The following is a 22,312-nucleotide window of genomic DNA, read 5'->3' as shown; positions in this document are numbered from 1 at the left end:
TGATGGCTTAAAACGAGATTTTATTAAATTTCTGTCGTGTTAAAGAACCCCAGTCATTCTGTTCCGCTTCAGATAAGTATCCTCAGCTATTGCCCGCTTAGTACAGATATCAGAAATAGTATGAGCTCAGAGTATTCAACACAATCTACATGGGCACTCCTCTGAATGCGAATTTGTCACCCTTGGATCATGTTACGCCCCACTGAGCCCCGTCCAGCGATATCGAGTCTTGCCCCAAGAGTGTGGGGCCCCAAATCGAATGAAACAATTGAATAAAATCGGAACAAATTAATTGGAAATCAGTTGGAATCAGTGTCACTCTCAGCGCGGTCGTGTGGTGGTCCAGAAAATGTTGCAGGAGCTACGGAATAACTCAGATTTGGGGAGCAATTCCCTGGGCTTTGCCCTGAAGCGTCGAAACGATCGGTTCGTGGTGGAGCCCATCGGGGGCATAGTGAATCCTGCCTATGAGCCCGACCTATCAGGAGATGCTGCATCAACGGGAGGGGCCAATCGGGGCATTGGCCAATCAAAATGGCGAGTATAAACCAAAGATTACTCACTTGGGTAATTTTCTTAGTTTTCAATATTATCAGCGCAGTTATCTAACACAACTTATAGTTATTGTTCTGCTCTCTAGGCCTACTTAGATTATAAGCAGCTGTTCATAGGAGTGTGTCAGGAGCTAGAATCCTTTGGTGTAGATGGTCTTGGGTTTCTTGGCAGGCGTTGGATTAGGCTTGGGTTCGAACTGTGGTATGGTCTTTTCCTCGAAATAGTGCTCGATGATCGTTGACTGCCCAGGGCCTAGAATGGAGTATCGTCGCTGGCTGGAACTGGGCCCTAGGGTGTCCGCATACGTTTCCTTCTTGGGGCTGACCAGAACATCGGGGTCTTCAATTGAAATCGACTCGATGAGGGTGCAGTCCGCAGTTGTGACCCCATAGCGTTTGGGCAGGTTTGTGCCGGGCACTAGGGGAAAGTCGTCGTCTTCCGTCGGTGGGGCCTCCGGCTTGAGCTGATTCAGCCAGTCGTCCATGCGGTCTTTCGTCTCCGTCTTCTCTTCCTTCAGCTGCTCGTTGATCATGCTGGCATACACGTCCCGGGTGTGGTCGTAGTCGTCCATGTCCCACACACTCAGGAGGCGGGTGCTCAACATGTCCGTGTACCTGGACAGCTTGTAGGCGGACTTCTGCCAGGGTCCACGGCTGACTTCCTTTGCTTTCTTCTTTACATCCGCTTTGAACGGTTCTGGAGATCCAGCTGCTACTGGATCAGCATTCTCCTTTGAAGTGTTTGTCTCCTGGGATGCGTTGATCTCTTCCTGCGACTCGACCAGGCCGTACTCGATGGTGATTTCCTCGGGCTTCTCTTCTTCCATTGAAGCACGCCGTGCTTCCGCCTTGATGATGTCCCTTAGAATGGGAGTAGACTGCACCTCGGTGCACCTTAGTGGCTGCGGCTGTACGCACTGGTTGACCTTGTAGCCGTAGTAGCTGATGGCCGGTATGTTGTGGAGACCCGTGCGATACTCCTTGTACTCCGCGTTGTTGCGTACCGTCAGCCGCTGGCTGAATACATCCCCGATGCTGTTGGAGGTCAGCAGCTGGGCAAAGTCATGATCGGGATTCTCCTTCTTCAGCTTGTCGAAGCGCAGCCCCGTGACGCAAGCCTTGACTCGCTCCGGAAGATCCGCGTACACATCAACGTAGCCCTGCAGTCGGGCATCGATCAGCCCCTCCTCCATCGTGAGGGGTTTGTATGGAATCGTGGGGGAAGACATTTCCTCCACGCTTTGGGCCAGTGCTCCATTCAGCTCGCAGATGCGCTGATCGCTGGGCAGAAGGCTGCTCATGGCAACGTACTCGCTGCCATTGTGGATGCATGTGTCCATGAAGGTGGGCGGGTAGGTCATCTGGTGGGTCCAGGTGAGCACGGCGCGATCGGAGACCCTCTTGCCCAGACAGCGCACGTCGAGGCAGTGGAGCTTGTGGTTACTGGCCACATACAGCAGGTTGGGATTGGCGCTGCGGGCGAGGCAGGAGAAGGTCTCGCACTGTTTCATATCGACACTGCTGGCGTGGCACGGATTGAGCGGCTGGTCGATGCGCACGTCCACAGTAATCAGCATCGGTTGGCAAAGGTAGTGGAAGCTGCTGCTCCCTGAGGGTAGCAACTGGGCCCAGGTGCTGCTATGCTTGTTGAAGGATTTCAGCATGCATACATTGTGCTTTTCGATGTCCTGCTGCGTGACGATGTCTAGGAAGCTCACGGTCCGATCTTGGCAGGCAAGGGCCAAGATGTTGGCGTTGCCCGCCGCCTGCGAGGCGCTGATAAAGGGCACATCTTCGCTGCTGTGCTTGCTCTGACAGACCAGCTCGAATTCCTCGCTCCAGTCCGACTCCTTCAGCTCGTAGATGGAAATCTCCTTAAGGAAGCGGCAGAGAAACATGTGGCCGTGGTTCACGCGAAAGCTTTCCAATGGCAGCAGCTGGAAGGTCTCGCTGGACGTTTCATTCAGCACACCCGAGTGCAGGGGATGCCACAAATAGGCCTCGTCTTGCACCTCGGAGAAGTTCAGTTTCCGCAGCTTGTCGCCACTCACGTGCATGGCCACGGTCTTGCCGTGGTAGCTCATTGTCTGGAGGTTGCCGCCCGTGTAGTAGTAGTCGTAGCTGTCCATGAAGTACCGGTTCTCCTGCGAGACTATGTGCTCTGCAATGTCAAACAGGCGCGCATCGTAGATCCCCACACTTTTCTTCTTCTCTCTCTGTTTCATTTTCTTGGTGCGCTTCTCGTATAGGGCTCTTAGGTAGAGCAGATGGTGCATATAATTGTCGTATGCCTGTGGCCGCTGCACGCAGGGCTCAATGAAGGCCGTCCGCCCGTCGCTGGCCACGAACACAGGCACCGGCCCGTACTCTCTGCAGCTGGGAAACATCTGCAGCTCTTGGTCCGGCTTTACAGCGAGCCCCTTGTTCAGCGAGGGGTGGGCGAAATGGGCCGTCGTCTCCATCACGTACCGCAGACACTTAGCCGTACCTTTGATCTCGTCTTTGGAGGCATCGTCGCCATCGTCTACAGACTTGCGCCCTTCATCCTCGTTGTCGGAGTTAATCTCGCCATCGTCCTCGGTCGCGTACTCCCATGCGGAATTCGACTCCGCTCTGATGCTTTTCGAACTAGACGCCTTGTGATCGTTGACCGAGCTGTTCAGCTTATCCAGCTTCAGTCTCTTGGAGTAGCGGCGAGGCATTTTGACTGCAATGTGGGAAAAAACGATTCCGATATGCCGGACATGTGCCTTTCACGATAATTACCTGTTCTGGGGCTCTTCTACAGTCCGCAGTGCTGCTCTAGGGGGATGTTCTCTAATTCAATCGGGTTTATGGAAACAAATTAATCAAATCGACCGCAAAAGTTTGTTTACCACATGTTGTCTTCTTCAGTGTGACCCTCAGAATATACCAAAATATACCGTCTCATTTTAAATATAAACCGTAAATATACCTAGTCCTCTTCTTTGGTATTTTGACATTCACGCAGGCTCAGGGACTTTATTCCGAAATATACCCATACTGTGTATCGAGGAAACATTCAACTAAAAAACAGTTCAGAAATTCGCGAAAAATACCCATATTTTACGTTTATATTGCACTCTATATATATGTTGTTAATATGTAGCAAATGTAAAGTTACGTGTAGTTACAATGTAAGAACATACCTTTTCTACATCGGTATATTTCTGAGGGACAGACGGTCGCACTGATGCTCATACATGCAACGCAAAAATGAGACGGGAGAGCGTAATTTTGAATGGGCCATAGAAAATGGTATGGACAACAGGTAGAAACAGCCCAGGGAAATGTCAAGGCTCGTACGAACCCCACCTCGATGAACAATATTCTATGGAGATAAATTGAATCTTGACTCCATGGTATATTAAGCAAATGGGGTGGATTTACCTAGCATGCGTTGCATTTTCAGGCCCGTTTTGCCCACTGTCCATTTAATTTAATTTTCAATTTTATATAGAAATCCAATAAAAGCAAGTATTTCGAATAGGCCAATCATGTATAGAATTGATTCATCAATCGTATAAAATTGAGTGGGCATGGCTAAATGTTCTATTTAGCTGGTAATATTCAACGGAACAAAGAATATGAGGAATATGGTTTCCAATCCTGACGGAGAACGATTAACCTATTACAAGCCAAGGGGGTATTTCAATTTTCCACTGAAAATAATGAAAATTTAATCATTTTAGCGCAGTTCAGCTGAAAAATATCGTGTTTTTTTTTTAAGTTTATAGTAGAGATGGCATGAATCCTCAAGAAGAATTTACAATCAGTAATATTTTCCGCCATTTACCTCAAGTAGTTGAACTATTTAAAAACAGGGGGCTTTAGTGGGAATCCGATAGAACCGAGCATCGACAGGGTTGCATTTTCCAATATTTTTCAAGTTTTGGGGCTAATGTTGTTCCCCAAATAAAATTTTACAATTAAGTGTGTGAGAACGCGAACGGTTGCCTGCTGCCTGCTTGTGGGTGGAAGCGAGTGCGCGAACAAAAAGGGCGAAACGCGAACGCGAATAGAAAAGGAGCAGAATTACACAAGTTGGAAAAACGTTTTTGAGACCGAATATTGATTTTTTCATAGAATCAGTCGCGCGGTTGTTGCCGTTGTCCGTTTCTGTGGAAAGATCAGTGCTGTGATAGATAACAGTAAAGAAAAGCAATTGAAAAGCGTGCAGTAGTTGCCCACTCCACTGCTAGTCCCAAAGTCGACCCATTTCTGCCAGGAGGAGAGACACCAACACCCCCACGCACACACAAACAGACACACGGCCCACGACGAGCGTCAGGTGAGTTTTGATGTCCACTAGCACTCTTCTATACCCACTTCCCAGCACACTCTCCCCCACTCCCTCAAACCCAAACACACACCTGCACAGCAGGCACGATGAACACACATACACATGCAAATCCAGACAAAACAAATGCAAAATGCAGCGAAAGAGCAGCAAAAGTAACTTAATTTGATCATCCCCATTTCTTACGCTGCCCTCTGCTCTCTGCCTAGTGCATTTGTTTTGTTGCAACTCTCCCACAACTACTACTCTCGCTCTCCATATTCCCCCGCCCGTCTCTCTGTCTTGTCTTTCTCTCTCAAGTCTACAAACTCTTGCGCTCGCCCCCATTAAAACACGCTGCATCATCCAAACTTTATCATTTGCATCCATGTATGTGTAATTACTTTTTCTCTTTCTGTTTCGTGTCTCCCTATCTCTATCTCTCTCTTTCTCTGTTTCTCTTTCCAATTAGCACAACTGTATTTTGCACTGCTTCTTCTGCTTGCCTGTTCCTCCTTCTCCTGCTGTAGTTAACAGTTAGCTGTTAAAAGTTGCCACCCTGCATGTTGTTGTTGTTGTATCTGCTGCTAGCCATGTATCACACTAATGCATCCAATTTCTTCATTTTTTGTTCGTTTTTACGGTTTCCTTTTTTTTTGTTTGGTTTTTGCTGCTAATTTTGACAAGCCCCACGGAATGGCTCCATGGCTCTGACGTAATGCCAGCGCCTGTCTCTGCCTCTCCCTCTCTCTTTCTCTCTCTCTCTCTCTCTTTCTCTGTCGACGTTTTCCCAGCTCTAAACGACCTCCAGCAAAACTTCGCCGCAGCACTGTGGGGCCTCTGCAGAGTGGAAGCGGAGACGTGCTACTCTCTTTGTTCTTAGAGTTTTCACCTGTTAGAAGCTCTACTGTACTTGCAGACTTGTTATTTGCTGTTTTGTGAAATTTTATTGCTCTCTATTGCGATTGAGGCGGGGACGGAGTGCTTGATGTAACGGTAACCTGTCGGCGCCATCGCCAGTCATTTTCCTTTATTCCCTTTCGTTTTCTATCCTCCGTTCCGTTTGACTTTTCTGCATATTTAATGCGTAGGTCAGTTTACCACCAAAACACACACACAAACACGCATATACGGACATACATGGATACGAAGACAAACACGAAGAAAAAGTTCACAAATTGCTTTTGGCGCTTCCATCTCGTTGCTGTTGTTGTTCTTGCTGTTGTGTTTTCTTTTGTCCACTCAGGTGGTTTACCTACTGCCTACTCTCTCCGTTATCCTCCCATACCCATCCCGCCCCTCTTCTGCTGCGGCGGCTCTGTTTTTATGTAACTTTCAAATCGATTGCAAACACGTAACAGTAGAGCAACCTGCACAGTCCGCCACCAGCCCCCAAAAACCCCGAACCGCCCCTCTGCTCGCCCCATGTCCTCGCATATCCTGCAACAACACTCTGACGTTAAGCGTGTGATTTTGTACGTCTTTGTATCCTGCAGTAAAGGGTATGCTGGTTTGGCCTAGCAGTTTGTCCAGGCGTTTCCTGGAAGATATCCCTACCCTGCCGAAAGTCCTACAGGAAAATGAAACCAGAAAGTCCTAGAGGAATTTTCCTTACCCCATACATATGCTAGGGTATTACTACCTTTGGCCCCTACAAAATGTTCCTTCTATCTTGTTTTTTTTGGTGGCCTGCGGCCTGGCATAGCGTGACATTTCCTTTATGTGATTTGCTGCCGTTGTAGTTGTCCCTGGCCCCTGGTGCCTGGCCTCTAGGCCCTCGTTGTTCCGTCCTCAAGAAAAGCAGAACATTTGAATAATTTCCGTTTTGCAATTTTGTCGCTACTGCTGGCGATATCCTTGAAAGGGTCGGACAAATTGCACTCAATCGAACAGCAAGACCATGAAATGCTTGCAGTTCCACGACTATTTCTGGGGGGAAATCAATCCTTCCATTGACTGACTGACACAAAGAGGAGTTCCTCGGAAGAAGATCTACAGAAATGTCAAATAGTTCTGCAACTATTTTCCCAGCTGGGGAACCGCCTCCAATGGGTTTGTTGTTGCCCGTTGACCTGCCAACGGTTGCCATGGCGCTCTGCCAAATTGTCGATATTTTGTGTGCTCCTTTGGCACGGACACGGGTACGGGTACGGGTACGGGTACGGGCACGGCACTATTAGGTTGTACGAGTATGTCTACCTATAACCTGCTCTCCATTTGCCAATTTCCATGGCTCGACGAGTTTTCCCCACTCTTCTGCCACTGCTACTGCTACTGGTGCTTTCCTTGTTGCACCCTCGCGTACAATTGTAATTATGAATAATTCGCCATAAATGGCACACGCTGGCCTGCAATTATTGGAATTGAAGTGCCCCAGATGTGCCGCCGATAAATTGCCACTCGTTACATAGTTATACAATATTTTAGCTATTCGCATACTATATTTAAATATATGTATGTACTCGTACCCGTATTTCTTCTGCTGTCATTATATCATTACGTGCGACCACAGAGAAAAGTGCAAGCGCAACTTTATCAGCGCCCATAAATCGCCAGGCGAAAAGGTCAAAGTTGAGCCCTGGTGGTGGTGGCTTCTGCAAGGGTGGTGGAATTACCTTGTAACCTCCAGCCTACGGCAGGCGGAACTTTAAATGAGATGAAATTCTGCATTGCTTTGCGCCTCGCCCGAAGGTGTTTTAATGGGTAAAATTTCGGAATTTTAATAGTTTTAGGACAGAGTAATAAAGATTTCGGCTAGTAGGAAAGCTATCCTTCACAAACATTCATGGTTTTGAAGGAGAAGTTGGGCACCCAGCCATGATCCCAGAAGCTACAGATATTCGGCAGAGCATAGCAGATAGAATTCTAGTCTTTGGGGGTCCGACTTATAATCATAGTCTGGGGTCTCGATTCTGTCTCTCTTGCTTCTCTGGGGCTGTCCATCCAGCCATCGCTGAGGTATATCAGAATAACTGAAAGAATCAGTCAAGACCCCTGCATGGTCTTATAAGATAAGCAGATAAGATAGGGAGAGGGAGCTTGGGCAATTACTGGGGCACCATTGATGGAGGGAGAGGGGCTTCTACTTTGGAAAGCTTTTTATGGAAAAAGTTGTACTTTTTATTGCGAGTTTATGCAGAAAAGACGGGCATGTATTGCTGCAGTTGAAATGGGTAATGACCAATGAAGCAACGAAAGTGCTTGCCTTCTGCATAATAAAACTCTAAACAGTGACTCTCTCTCTCTCTCTCTCTCTGGAGGGTCATCATACATCACACGCAATGTTGTTCCAGTTCAGATACGAGTTCAAACTGCTCTGCCCTCACAGCCATTCATAACCTAAGACGCAAAAAAGATTTACTCATAACGAGTTTTGTTCTGTTTGGCGTATATGTACATACATTTATACACAAATATATATTGTATGTGTATTACTACGAGTATATGTATGTACATATGTATGTATTTATCTATATCTGCCGTCGAGCTGCGTCACATGTAGCTGGCGGCAGTCCACTCGAGTGGGGAGTCGCTTCTGTTTTTTGCTTTTTGTTGTTGTTTTTACTTTTTTTTTTTTGCGATTATTAGTTGATAAATTTGCTCGTATGACGCACTCAATCAGCTCCCCGCGGCCCCTGCCAAAAGGGTTCATAACGTTGTCGTGCTCCTGAGCATGTGTGAGATTTTCATGGCTTTGGCACTCTTGGCCCTCATCTGGGCCAGGGTACGAAGCGGCCCGGACCCGGTGACCCTCTTGGCGGAAAACTGGGTTAATGTAATGCATACATGTGCTACAGCAAGAAGAGGAAGAGAATGGGAGGAGGAGATGGAGAATAGAGGCAGATGATGGGCTGCAGTCTCTTTTTTCCATCTCTCTCTCTCTCGCTCTCTTTCTTTCCTTATCTGCGGCTGCAAGGGGGCTGGTACTGTGCGGCTTGGCCTGCTTATTTAGTTTCAAGTACGTACATTGACGCCAAAAGCTTTGAGCACAGTAGAACCTGGCTAACGGTGCGAGCAGTGACAGTAATCCCTGGCTTACCAAAGATAACGATTTAGATTTAGACTAACAATAAAAGGTGGGGCTTTGGCTTTCTTATACTTTTGGAATATATTAAAATATTTGCTAAACTAACCAACTAACTGGCTGTGGCTCACTGCTTATTTACCCTCATTAACTGCGCTTCTGTTTTACTCTTCCCTCTTGATTCAAGGTGAGTTGCATATTTGGTGGGCGGCTGCCACCGAAGAGAGCTCTCTGGCAGTGCCACACCTTGCATTAATACACTGATTTTCCACAGCTTTCGATTTGTGTGTGGTTGTCTCTTTGTCCTTTTTGTTTTATAATTTTCGTGTACTCTTCTCTTTATTTTTATATGATTTATGTTTTGTGACGTTCCCGCCGCTGCCGCTGCCGTTGCCGCTGCTGCTGACGCTATCTATGTCTCTGTCTGTCTGCTGCCTCCATCCAAACATGGCGCACGCACACAATTATACTCCCACACAAACATCGACGCCGACGCCGACGGTGGCTGATGAATCAAATGCATTGTTAATACACTCTCACACACCAACACACACACACGCACGCAAAATGCATTGCATGCACAGGAGGAAGCTCCGTTTGTTTTCGTATTTCGTTTTGTTAATCCGAAGACCCGAAGCAGGCTAAGTATTCAAAATTAAGGCAAAAAGTCAAGAGAGCAAACGAGCTGAAAATATTCAGACAAGATAAGAAAAGACAGAGAATTTAAGCAATGCCCCAAGCAGAGGGCGGCTATGTATCGCTGCCGGCTGTGAATGGCAATGGCAGCGCCATCTATCAGTCGACCACCGAGCCCTCAGCCCCGCCCTCTGTATTCGAGAGTGTCAAGCGGGTGATCGGGCAGGCGATCAAATCGACGCCCGGGGACAGCGAGGAGTTGTTGCGCTCCGAGCGCCAGCCGGTCATTGTTGGCGGTATCAGGTAAGTGGTGCGAGGGGGGTGGCCCACCCGCACATATCTAGTGAATTCCCAAGGTGTATTCTGTACAAGGCGAGGCCCCAGAGTAGCCTCCTGCCATCGCTCCGGCCACTATCGTGAGAGTATAAGTACACCTTGCGCACTGCTCCCGCACTCACCTCACTCTTAATCACACAACTCCCGTTCCATACACTCTCTCACACGCACACGTACTCGCACTCCAACTTCCCATTACTCTCACTCTCTTCCCACTGACCTCCCCGTCCTCCTCCGGCCAGCTACCCGCCCTCTTCCCGCTTAATTGTGATTGCATGTCTTTTGCTTTTGATTGTTGCTGTTGTAGCATTTGTTGTTTCTCTTTTTGTTCTTTTTGCACATTGCATTTGATTTGATTTGGCCACAAGGAATACATAAATATATTCTGGACATATCATTACCGTTACATCATCACCCACATCCCCTCTAAAGACCAAAAGTGAAGGGAGAATGGTATTACTCTCTCTGTAGAGTATCTGTAGCTGCCTGTCCCTCGAAACCCACCATTCAGTCATCGAATCTTCTTTTGGGGTTAGCCATGACTCAAGGTCGCCGATTTCTGCAGCGCAGTTTGCACTTTTACCGCCTTACCGCGCGCTCTCTTCCGCTCTGCCGCTCTGCCTGAAAGTTTTACAGTTTTGTCAATACAACAAACGTAGACGAGAGCAGAGCTAAAGCTCCACTCAATCCACACTCCCGAATCGTCGGGGGCCGCGACAGCGTTTTAGTTGGACGCCAGCCGCGGTCCGACCCACATTCGTTCTATTTCTGTCCGCTCTTGATCTGTGCCAGATCTCAAGTGCTTTAATTAATATTTCCGCTGTAAGTGGGAGCCCGCAGCCTGTGCCCGTGATTTAGCTCAATTAATTTCGCATCCAAGTGAGACAAACGATTGTAAACGAGAGCTCGGGCACTCTCCGCTCAGTGCAATGCACTTATCCATGGGTCAAACCGATCTCAGCCGGCTCGAACCGGTTAAAACAGGGCCTGGCACCGCCTTGAGTCGAGCTGTAAACTGAAAACTCGAAGTCGAAGACGAACACAAAAGCAAATAATAAACAGCAGATTAACTGGCAACAGTCAATCTCTTTCATTTCTCCCCCATTCTCTTTCCCGAGAACCATTTCCCCCACCGAAAGAAAGAGTCTCAGGACTGGAATTGTTGGTGTAAAGGAATCGATTCGATTCAACTAAAAATGCCTGTGGCCTGTAATTAGTTGGTTAAATCTGTCCTTGAATGGATGGACACCTTCCCCTACCAGAGCCGGCAATAGTAATTGCCCTGTGGTCACTCTCTTCAATTACCTCCTATGGGGGATTACCCAAAGCTCCGTTCGGGGATAATCACGTAATCAATTAAAGTCTGAATTTCATTCCAATTAAATCTGTCCTTAAAAGCGTAGTTGTAGCACTGGCAACTGGCAAGAATTCCATTCGAATAGTTTTTTCTCCTCCTATCCTGGGGGATTGCCCTGTGACTCGGCTAGAGCATAATCACGTAGCCAATTAAAGGTGATAGCCATTCCATTCCAGCAATTCCAGGATAATGAATCCACCTTTCTCCAAGTTTCCCTCCAGACCTTCCTCTCCCCCCGCCACTACTTCAACATTAACTAATTGAGTTTGGGGCCCGTCCTCGCCTCGCAGTAAAACTTTTATGTTTGCCAAAAAAGGGTGGGAGAGTAAACAAAAGTTGTTCTCGCATTCCAGCTCTCTCTCTGTTTCCTGCTCCAAAAAGGTAGCGGAAGTTTAAGAGAGCGCTGCTCCGAGGGGAACGGTAAATTATTATGGCAGCAGCTGGGCTCATATTTCTGGCGCCACTTGTTTTTTCCACCAGACATCTGCCACATCCCACATCCCACATCGTCATTTACCCCGAATGACATTGAGTGACTCATTTGGTTACGTTTTACGTAACGCAACGTGACAGCCTACACGGCGTCCTTGCCCCTCCCCCCATCAAAATCCCATTTCATTCATTAAGCCGGCGAAATTACTCTATAATACTCTTCCTCTCTCTCTCTCTGTCTCTGTATCTCTCTGTCTCTCTCTGTGCCTTTCTCTGTTAATATCCCCTAAGAATTACTCAAAAGAAATATATCTTTATACATACATATATCGAAAGAGGTTTCTTGCTGATTTTTCACATACGTATAACCATGGAAAAGTCCTCAAGGAACTGCCTAGAGTTTGTGTTTTTTTGGTTATTCTTTGCTTGCATGCTCATAGACTCTCTTTCAGAGACCGCGACAAAACTGGTAAGACTCTGAACACCAAGATGCCGTCAGCACCGACACACACTGCCGAGGAGGCACACCTGCTGGGGTAAGCAAAGTCCACCGATCCCAAGAACCAAGAACCAAGAACAACAGCCCAAGCAGCGACCGAATCAGATTCCCCATGAACCTACGTATATACCCCAAATATATATTGTATATCTCAAACACCCCCCGCCCCCCCACCTCCGAATGTAAGATATTCGAGCGTCCCATCCCTCCCTTTCACACTCAAATATACACACACACCGTAAACACTGTAACACTCTTACACTATCACACAAGTTTAGAGTTTTGTTTTATGTTAATGTTAATTTGTCACACATTAGAATTTGATTTATGAATATCTCTGCGAGAGAGACAACAGTACATACTCGCAACTCGTACGTTTGTAAGTATCTTTGCCTAGATTTGAGTTGAGTTTGAGTTTTTGGTTGTGTGAATTGCAAGCAGACGATAAATAGAACTAAGCCCTATAAACAGCATCTTTCTATCTCTCTCTCTCTCTCTCTATCTATCTCTCTGCCCTAACCCGAATGTTGATTGACCGAACTTCTTTCGTCTTGATTTGATTTGAGTTTTGCATTCACTATAAATACTATACGATACATAAACATATACTGTATGCCATATAGAGCGTAGTCGAGCAGCGAGATCATGCCGCAGTCCTCCCCGATTTACATTACCGATTAGCATTATTAGTAGCCTTTTAGACCAGTCCATAGATAAGGATGCACCCAGAGCCATAGTCCGACTGGATGCCAGTCCATGAACAGCTGCCGCTTTTGCAGCTGCTGCTCCTGCTGCTGCTGCTGCCCAAAACCCCACTAATCAATCAGTTGATTCACCAGGAAACAGACTCACTTGGTTACTAATTGAATCCCCGCTTTGCCATTCCTCACCACAGCACCATGCCCGTTGACCCCATGGACGACATCGAACTGCGCTCCGTGCAGCTGCACTTCCCGAACGCACGAGGCTCCATCCTGGAGGCCTGCGACCAGCGCCGTGTGCCCACAGACAAGGGCGACATACACGTGGCCATACAGGGCGATACCTCCAAGCCGGCCATCGTCACCTATCATGATCTGGGCCTGAACTGTGAGTACTGTTCTTTAAACTGAAGTAAGCTCCAGTCTTAGAATACGTGCTCGCACAGATGCCACCAGCTTCGCTGGCTTCTTCAACTTCCCAGTGATGCGGGGCCTGCTGGAGAACTTCTGTGTGTACCACGTGACGGCACCCGGGCAGGAGGAGGGTGCCCCAGCATTGCCAGAGGAGTAAGTCCTAAAATACAAATCACCTGGAATCTCGCTAATGCACTCGATCTTCCTCCAAACAGCTACGTGTATCCAACCATGGATGAGCTAGCCGCCCAGCTGCTGTTCGTGCTGTCGCACTTTGGATTGAAGTCCGTGATTGGATTCGGAGTGGGAGCTGGAGCCAACATCCTGGCCAGATTCGCCCACGGCCACCCGGACAAGGTGGGGGCACTGTGCTTGATCAACTGCGTGTCCACGCAGTCGGGGTGGATCGAGTGGGGCTACCAGAGCTTCAACGCCCGCTTCTTGCGCACCAAGGGCATGACTCAGGGCGTCATTGACTATCTGATGTGGCACCACTTTGGACGCAATCCGGAGGAGCGTAACCACGACCTGGTGCAGATGTATAAGCAGCACTTTGAGCGTGCCGTCAACCCGACTAACCTGGCCATGCTCATCAACGCATACATCCATCGCAACGACCTGCACCTGGCGCGCACTCCGCCAGGCACCCCGGGCACGGAGACGGCGGCCACCACCCTGAAGATGCCCGTCATCAACATTACGGGTTCGCTCTCGCCGCACGTGGACGACACGGTGACCTTCAATGGTCGCCTGGACCCCACAAACTCGTCCTGGATGAAGGTTTTTGATTGATTATCCTCTTACTGTATGGATTATCCGATTTCTGACCGTCGATTCCCTCTGCCTTTCAGATCTCCGATTGCGCTCTGGTGCTCGAGGAGCAGCCGGCCAAGCTGGCCGAGGCCTTTCGGCTGTTCTTGCAGGGCGAGGGCTATGGTAAGTGTTAGAACACGCACACTCCACCACAACAACATCAACCAACTACTCCAACAACAACTGAACAACCTCAGCAATCTCTGCTACAATCTCAGCAATCTATTACCTACTTACTACTCCCCTCTTAACTATCCACTACTACTACTACTACTACTACTACTACTACTACTACTACTACTACTCTTACTACCACTATCTTAGTCTTGTTCCTCAAGAACCCCGACTGGGACTGCGAGCAGTCGTGGAGCTGCCTCCAGAACCCTCCCCCAAGAGAAGCTTAGTTTCAGTTCAGTTCAGTTCAAGAACCAGTCCAATTAGGCACCTAGCCTAGACCCTGCAATCTATCACACCCTAGATCCTAGACACACAGAATCCAAGTCGCCTTCTGGCCTTACCCAACCTAAACCTTAGCCTAAACGGATGAGAATCTTTGAGAATCAAAAGCTTTTCAAACCTAAACGAAACAAAAAACCAAAGAAAAACTAATTTTAAACAAATTGTGCAAAATTTTATATCTAACAAATTTACAAATTGGAAAAAAAAACATTGAAATTCGTTCGTATTATGTTGAAGAACCAAAAGTATTTGTACGCAAGAAAAGTATTTCAAATAAAAACCGAAAAGTTGTTGAAAATCAATCGTTTACTTTCTCTATATACAATATACATATAACCTCCCCCCAGCCCCTCCAAAACTTCCCCTAGATAGGGCCAGACCCTTCCCACGAACACACAGAAACCGATGAAGTATACCCCAATTCAATACGAACGCCAAATGCATTATCGCATCAACAGAAAAAACAAGATATTTCAATATGTTCATTACTTTGTTTTTCATTTCTTTTTCCTTTCTCCAAAACTGCTTGTTTTTGCTAAAAACCAACATACCAAAAAAATATATATATATACAAAAAATACGAAAAAAAAAAATGCAAAAAAAACTATACCAAAACTACCGAACAACACGCCACACGAATCCAAATGAAAAACAAACCAAAAACTATATATCACACGAAATTGCACTCTCAATCAATTACAAAACCAACCACATCCCCATGCCACGCCATGAATATGCACACGACCTTGGGTGCCACACATTCGATTTCATGCCCCAACCATCCATCCATCCAACCATCCATCTGTCCATCCATCCACCGGCCTGGTCCCGGTCTGGGTCTGGTCTCTGATGCCCCAAAAAAAACAACTGTGTTCTTTTGCACTCTAATTCTGATTTTCTTTTCGTTTCGAAATTCGTTTCCAACCAACAAACTATTTACTCTCGTAATCTAATGCGCGTTCTCTATAATTTCAACAAAACAACAAAATATAATAAACGCATATATGGTATGTATATTTGTACACCCGCCCGCCGACCAAAACACACACACACAAAACATATGTAAATACCCAACTGTAGTATCCGAGAAGCCCCAGTAGGACGTACCAACCCCCAAGGCACAGCGCAGTAAAATACCGATACAAATAACAAAACCGAAATTCTAGTTGGAATGCATTTAGTTAATTAATTAATAAAATAATTCAAATTAACATTCGTATATAAACACACATACAATATGTACTTATAAAATAGTCAAAATGTAGAGTTTAGAGAACAAAAATACTCTCAAGTGACTTGCATTCGCCTGCACACACGTAGATTTTGGCTTTTGACTCCCGGCTATGCTAAACAGTAGAGTACAGGGCCGCCTGGCACTTGATGCTTTGACGCTTTTCCAATGCTCTTTGATTTTCCCCCCACACACAACACATCCACTGACCCACCCACACACCCACTCACACACACACAGACACACAAGAACACCTTAATTAGAAAAAAACCTATAATTTATTTGATGTTTTATTTATTTCATTTATTTACACGCAAATTGAATACAAAATACAACAACTACAACTACAATTACTACAACAACAAAAAATAATTGTAAAAACCCCCCACAAAAAGCCGTTGGCACGCTCCAAAAGCTGGCACGCAAAATCTCAATGGCCAGTCGGAGCAGTTCCACACAAATTGAGCTTAGTGTGCAGTGAGTGAGAAAAAAAAAGGAGAGAAAGCCCAGGAAGAAAGCTTAAGAGAGATAGAGCAGGAACAGCGGTGTGACGGCAGCACAGACTCCCCCCGCCCACACCCCCAAGAAGTAACCGGAGGGGCCCTAGAGTGAGACAAATTGGATGTAACCACACCCATAAAAACAACTCCCACACACACCCACACACCCACACACACACCCACACACACACACACACACACACACACACCGAAGGAAATGCACACACACGCCCTCTCGAAACAGTAACGGTACAGCAACAAGTTGAAGCTTTCCTTTCTCCCGATCCGGGGAGTCCCCTGAAGCTTTTCTTTTTTCGTTTGTGTGTGCTCTTTGTTTTTACGTTGACCTTTTATATTGATTATTGATTATACATATATAGTCGTAAGAGATCTAAGAAGCGGCAGCAGCATTAGTTTCCACTTTTTTTTGTTGTCTACATAAATATTTACAATAAACGTATTGCCTATGTATGTATGTATATGTTCGATACATATTTCCACCATGGTCTTGTTTTCTTACTTGTTTATTTTCCTGCCCCAAAAGTCAAGCTGTACCGCACACATCAACACATTGCCACACCACAACCCCACGCAGCAGCCGCAGCTTACAGCGCCCCATGTACGAGTATTTGAAGCAATACATTTATACATACTTTCTACAAATATACACACAGACATTGCTATTATATACATACAACCAAAATACATAAATACATACAAAAGTATATGCAAAGAAAAGAAAAACAATAACTGAAAGTGTAAGCTTTTGTTGTATATCTGAGAATTCTGAATAAAACGAACAACGTAAATTTCAAACTGTGACGAACCCTGAAAAGGAACTAGTTCCAGTGATTCGAAACGTGTCGAGTCGCGTCTCTTTCCCACAGCATCATCCTTGACATCACCGGCAGATGGCGCCCTCCATCCAGAAAATCCTCCCCTCATTGTCAGATCGACTCATCAACCAGAGCAACGATTGTCGCCGCATCATCCTGAATCAGTCATCAATCAAGATGCACTCCACACACACACACACACACAGAATGTCCAGAAACATCACACGCCTACACAGACATCTTTTAAACAGCAGCAAATCCCTAGAAAGTGTATAAAGAAACACCCATCAAGAACAACCAACCAACCAACCAGTCAATCAATCAATCAGTCAACCAATCAACAACTTACATGCTCAAGAGTAACATAACGTAAATAACTACTACCTTCCCCTCCAAAAACAACCAACAATCAACCACTAATACTGCCACAGCAACGCCTCTTTCGACGCCGGCGAGCTCCCCGTGCGGCACCAAGTACCACACTTACTCCTCGATATTCTTCGCCAACTTCCGGGAGCAGCAGCAACAAGCGAGGGAGGAGCGCGACAAGGAACGGGAGCATGATCGCCAGAGGCAGCTAAATCTCCGGATTGGCAATCGGCTACGCGAGACGGCCATCAACTGTACCAACAACGGAGCCGGAGCCGGAAACGGAGCCGGGGACAATAACAACGCCGACGCCAGCGAGGAGGAAGAAGACCAGGAGAACGGAAACGGAAATGGCAACCGTGCCTACGTCACCACAGACACATCCGGCACACTCTACTACGGCACACAGAGCAACAAGATACGCATCACCGAGAACCCACTGCCCGAGCCGGTCAGCTCCTAGATTGTTACGCCCTACTCCTACCCTTCCCACAACCAAGAGAAACCAAAACTACGCCACACCAAGGTACACTAAATAGATGGTCAGGCCTTAATTCACACACTGTTAATGTTGTTACAAGCGAAAAGAGAGCAGAAATAATCACACAGCAACAGCAGCAGCCGCAGCGCAGCGCAGCCAAGTCAAGCCAAGCTTCAGAGTAAACTTAAAAGCCGAGCCGTGCTCCAAGAGACACCCCACACTCCACTACACACACACTCACCGCTAGAGAAAAGACCCAATAATTACGTTAGCCACCAAAGAGAATACGTTCTTGTTTTCGCTTTCCCCGATTATCGATCGAAAGAGAGAAAGAGTGCGGAGAGGCTCTATCGAGATATTTGTAATTTACACTTTGTGCCTGAGCGTTACGCATGCAGTACATAGAACATAGCCCCCACAAGACACAAAAACCCCCCACATATGTATATCCAGCCAGATCGGTACGGATTGGCAGCTTAAGAATCCTTTTTTTGACGAGCTTGCTTAGTTGTTGTGAAACGAAGCGTAACGAAATCAGAAACGAACAATATACAAAAATATACATATGTGTGCATGGATATATCCGTGCACACGGATGGATCGATTAAGATCCCGATGAACTCAAAGATTAAAAGCATTTTCGCTTAATGTTAAAACAAAAATTAAAACGAAAAAACTGTTAACTTAATCCCAAGAATAACGAAAACGAAAAAGTGTAGCATATCAAAATAACGAAAAATACGAATACACAAATCTCTCAAAATTACATATATAATTATACAAGAACCTACATAGATAAATATTGGACAACAGACCCCATACAACACCAAACACACACACACACACCCAGCACCGCAAACATACAGCCACACAAACACGATATGAATATAGAATAAATATATACATAAATACGAGTATATACATATATGAATAATGACAACTTTTTGCAATAACTTCGAATTCAATTCAATAAAAGTTTTAGAAGCTTGAGACAAGTCATGCAGCCTTTGCTTTTCCCTCCTCTCCTCAGATCGGATGTTTGGGACCCAGCAGTTCCGATATCAGGCGAATAGTATCCTCCCGTTCCTGACGCACAAGCTCCGTAACATCCTGAAGGAATACCTTCTGCATATCTCTCTGCTGCCTGAGAAAGGCATCGTTCGATTGCTTGAGATACTCCACCAGGTCCTTTTGCCCCTCGTTCATCGACGTGAGCACCTCCAGGGGCGTGGGCTCGGTGGCGATCTCGAAGGCATCCTCGTAGTCGTCGCTCTCGCCGGCTGCCTTCAGCAGGTCACAGCTGGAGGTGGAACTCTCGCTGTCACTGTCCGAGAGGAATTCGGGGTCAGCAGCAGTGGAAGCTGGAGCAGAGCGGGCTGGCTTTTGGGCGCTGCGACGCCCGAGCCCCTTGGGGGCGTTGATTAGCTCATCGAACAGCTGGAAGTGACGGGGAAGAATGCGGACATGGCTGAGGCCATCCTTTTTGGCCTCGCGGTAGCGCTTAATGAGGAGGCGGAGCTTGTTGCGCAGCTGGTGGGGCGTTCGCTTGAAGGACTGCTTGGCCAGAATGTTGGAGATGTGCACCAGGGTCTTGAAGTTTCGCTTCTTAGAGCCATCTAGGGCGCGGAAGAAGCCGTTCTCCTTGATGATCAGCAGAAAGGCATCCACTTCCTCGTCTGTCCAGAAGTGGGCTCCTCCACGCTGCGAACCGTCCTCGTCGTCGCTGTCGTTGGATTCACTATCGCTGCCACTGCATATTATGGGTTTCGCATCCACAGCTGCTAGCTCCTCCTCTGTGGGATCAAGTAGCTTTCGCATGGCCTCGAAATACTCGAAGGTGTCGCCTCCGTTCTTGGTCTTGTTGTACAGGCGTCTGAGCAGCTGGAATTTGATGCGCAGCTTGTCAGGGCCTTTATTGTATTGTCTTTTGGCCATTTCCTTGGAGAGCAGCTTAAAAACTTTTGCGTTCCGCTTGCGCAGCAGTGCCGCCTGCAGGCCCATGGATGTAATGAGGTCCAAGAAGACATCTACCTCGCCGTCCACCCACTTGCAGCGGATATTGCTGGGCATCGACGACGAGGCATCCATGGCATCTGGAAAGGAATCTCAATGTTATACACTTCCATTATCATTTGGAGCTGGATGACATACCGTCTCCATCAGTCATGATTTCTTCACCATAGCTGCTGAGATTGCTGTCAGTCTCTGGATACTTGTCCCGGCATCCTTGGAGAAGCTCGTGCAGTGCCTCAAAGTGCTGACACTGCTTGCCGCTAAGCATCGCCTGGAAATACTGCCGCCTCAAAGCCATGTACTTGATTCTCAGCTGGTCGGGAGTCTTGGCAGAGCCGAGCTGTTTTTCCATTTCCTTGGAGATCAGAATGAAGACCTCTGCGTTGCGCTTTCTCTCAAGCGGCTTTTGCAGCTTCAACTGGCTGATTATGCTCAGGAAGTGTTCCACCTCCCCTGCTGACCACTTTCCATTGTGCAGGTCCAGACTACCAGCCGGGCTCAGCAGGCGGGCGTACTTCTGCTCGGGTTCGTTGACATCTTCATCCTTTTCATCGAAAGGAACGGAATGTTTGCTCATTTTTAAAATTTAAATTACGTTTGTTTTTGTTTTCTCTTAATTCTCGAATTTCTGAATTGTTGACATTTTTCTAATTTATTACATTTTACATGGCTATTCCACACGGTTACTACACATTTGCTACATGTTGGTGGGAAAAAGAGGGTATGGACAGCAATGTAAAATGTAATGCCTGCAATGTAAAATCCACCTCATTTGCTTAATATACCATGAGTCACATTAAATTTATCTTCCTTAAATATTGTTCATCAGCTTTGAAATATACCTTGGCCTTAGGTTTTGGGCAACAGCACATACCCTTTTTTATGGACCATTCAAAGACTCAGCAGCAGTGTGACCGTTTGACCCTCAGAAATACCGTAAGTTTACCGATATTTTTCTGCGGTATTTTTCAGTATTATGTGGTAATATAATAATTTTCTCAATAAGAACGATAGCAGGCGCGCGGATAGAATCGACGAAGGCGCCATTTCAATTTTCTCTCTTGACGGTTAAACAACCTCGTCGGCGTCGCTGTCATTGTGTCGGTTAACGGTTGTTCGCGCGGATCAGTGCTATCAGTGGCCCTGCGGCACTGCTCAAAATAATACCTCTGCAAAGCGGAGTCTCTCCAACAATCCTACGGGAAGCAATCAAATCAAGGAGAGTCAAGTCAAGTTATCAAATCTGGGAGAGTGCAAGTTTGTTAACAACTATTACATTACACCACCAACAGCAAGAGCAGAGCTTTTGGCCCATACGAGGTGTGTGTGTGTGTGTGTGTGTGAGTGTGCGCGTGTGAATGATCGCCCATTGCACGTTGCGTTGGTATTAGCCACTACAGTTGGCCTCGCGCTCCGCTGTACCGCTCCGCCCCCGCGCGACCTGTAAACACGTTAACTCAAACGCGATCGTTCGCGTTTCGCATTTATTTCGCGTTCGCGTTCCGTGAAATCGCTCGCTAAAAACAGATTTCGGCGAAACACTTGCCAGCGCAAAAAGAATAATATACATAATATAAAGTTTATCTTTATACACACTCGTAATATACGGTTCCGCGTATTCCGCCAGTGACAGAACTGGCGGCTGGTTCTGGCCGGGCTAAGTCTGGCTCTGAGATGGGGCACGTTACGCTTCACTAGCCGCAGCAGTCCCGCACACCGCAACCCCTTGCCCATTACGAATTATCGCGAAAAGTTTTGTAATCAAAAGTCTGAAAACAAAAACAGAACCAACCGAGCCCGAAGCGTATCGTGTGTTTGTACAGCTTATGAAAATAAGCAAAGCCAGCCCCAGGAAAACGGAGCCCCCAAACGGATACAACGGGGAATAGAAAGCGCCAAACCATGACCAGGAGTCCCGGATCGATGGGGATCGCAGTGCTGATCCTCGTCTGCCTGGCAGCTGCCGCATCGGCCTCGTCGGCCTCGTCGTCCAGCGATACCGGCTATGTGAAGCATGACAATATGAAAGGTAAGCATTTTGCAGGTCCCTCCTTTTGTGCCAATTTTTGTGGTTCAGAAAGAACTGCAGAGATACTGCCAGATACGCATAGAGATACGGATACAGATACAGATACGGGGCACTGGCGAGGTGCATGATGATACATCATTCATGGGCGAGAATGCAGACAAAAGACGCCACAGACAAAGATTGCGGAGGGAGCACCAGCACCCAGCAGTGATAAAAGAGATTCGATTCATTCAGATTTCAGGGGAGGAAATGCCTCGTATCTGTATCTCGCTCAATGCGATGCGTTTCTCAATCCCTCTGCACGGCACATCGTGCATCTGTTGCTGGC

The 22,312-nt window shown here is 47.0% G+C and overlaps 4 protein-coding genes across 15 annotated transcripts in view; 2 read left to right on the top strand and 2 right to left on the bottom strand.

The window, feature by feature from the left end:
• Nucleotides 1–148: 148 nt before the first annotated feature.
• LOC108159756 (protein NDRG3) lies at nucleotides 149–18,937 on the top strand. 12 transcript variants are annotated; one of them, XM_017293301.2, is made up of 8 exons: nucleotides 4,419–4,866; nucleotides 9,463–9,817; nucleotides 12,080–12,175; nucleotides 13,034–13,227; nucleotides 13,286–13,406; nucleotides 13,469–14,033; nucleotides 14,105–14,189; nucleotides 17,524–18,937. In XM_017293301.2, exons 2-8 carry the CDS (start codon nucleotides 9,609–9,611, stop codon nucleotides 17,922–17,924), a joined length of 1,671 nt encoding a protein of 556 aa, XP_017148790.1. In that variant the 5' UTR covers nucleotides 4,419–4,866; nucleotides 9,463–9,608; the 3' UTR covers nucleotides 17,925–18,937. The 12 variants fall into 12 exon arrangements, with proteins under 12 accessions (XP_033247718.1, XP_017148792.1, XP_017148790.1 ...); XM_017293302.2 differs by having other exon boundaries at nucleotides 4,420–4,866; nucleotides 12,092–12,175; XM_017293310.2 differs by lacking the exon at nucleotides 17,524–18,937 and adding an exon at nucleotides 15,606–15,715 and having other exon boundaries at nucleotides 4,424–4,866.
• LOC117188271 lies at nucleotides 568–3,467 on the bottom strand. Its single transcript, XM_033391826.1, has 2 exons — nucleotides 3,321–3,467; nucleotides 568–3,261 (listed from the first exon to the last, which is right to left on the bottom strand). The coding sequence occupies exon 2, from the start codon at nucleotides 3,254–3,256 to the stop codon at nucleotides 686–688; it is 2,571 nt and encodes an 856-aa protein (XP_033247717.1). The 5' UTR covers nucleotides 3,257–3,261; nucleotides 3,321–3,467; the 3' UTR covers nucleotides 568–685.
• LOC117188273 lies at nucleotides 18,825–20,621 on the bottom strand. The gene is made up of 2 exons (XM_033391830.1): nucleotides 20,094–20,621; nucleotides 18,825–20,035 (listed from the first exon to the last, which is right to left on the bottom strand). The coding sequence occupies exons 1-2, from the start codon at nucleotides 20,530–20,532 to the stop codon at nucleotides 18,969–18,971; spliced, it is 1,506 nt and encodes a 501-aa protein (XP_033247721.1). The 5' UTR covers nucleotides 20,533–20,621; the 3' UTR covers nucleotides 18,825–18,968.
• Nucleotides 20,622–21,004: 383 nt separating this feature from the next.
• The window catches only part of LOC108159444 (epidermal growth factor receptor), a 35,443-nt gene continuing 34,135 nt past the window's right edge, over nucleotides 21,005–22,312 (top strand). The window contains exon 1 of the mRNA XM_017292732.2: nucleotides 21,005–21,984. Within this exon, the coding sequence (XP_017148221.1) occupies nucleotides 21,858–21,984 (127 nt within the window). The 5' untranslated portion in view covers nucleotides 21,005–21,857. The remainder of the gene's footprint in view (nucleotides 21,985–22,312) is intronic.

The sequence above is a fragment of the Drosophila miranda genome, chromosome 3, assembly GCF_003369915.1.
Source record: "Drosophila miranda strain MSH22 chromosome 3, D.miranda_PacBio2.1, whole genome shotgun sequence".
NCBI lineage: Eukaryota > Metazoa > Arthropoda > Insecta > Diptera > Drosophilidae > Drosophila > Drosophila miranda.
Note: the sequence above shows the minus strand (reverse complement) of the source record. Positions and strands in the feature narration are given on the sequence as shown.

Bases quoted from the DNA above. Each gene is read 5' to 3' on its own strand.
- LOC117188271 (XM_033391826.1), bottom strand. From the start codon at position 3,256: ATGCCTCGCCGCTACTCCAAGAGACTGAAGCTGGATAAGCTGAACAGC.
- LOC108159756 (XM_017293301.2), top strand. From the start codon at position 9,609: ATGCCCCAAGCAGAGGGCGGCTATGTATCGCTGCCGGCTGTGAATGGC. The intron at 9,818-12,079 runs GTAAGTGGTGCG...GCATGCTCATAG, and splicing joins GTCATTGTTGGCGGTATCAG to ACTCTCTTTCAGAGACCGCG. The intron at 13,407-13,468 runs GTAAGTCCTAAA...TCCTCCAAACAG, and splicing joins GCCCCAGCATTGCCAGAGGA to CTACGTGTATCCAACCATGG.
- LOC117188273 (XM_033391830.1), bottom strand. From the start codon at position 20,532: ATGAGCAAACATTCCGTTCCTTTCGATGAAAAGGATGAAGATGTCAAC. The intron at 20,036-20,093 runs GTATGTCATCCA...ATTCCTTTCCAG, and splicing joins AATCATGACTGATGGAGACG to ATGCCATGGATGCCTCGTCG.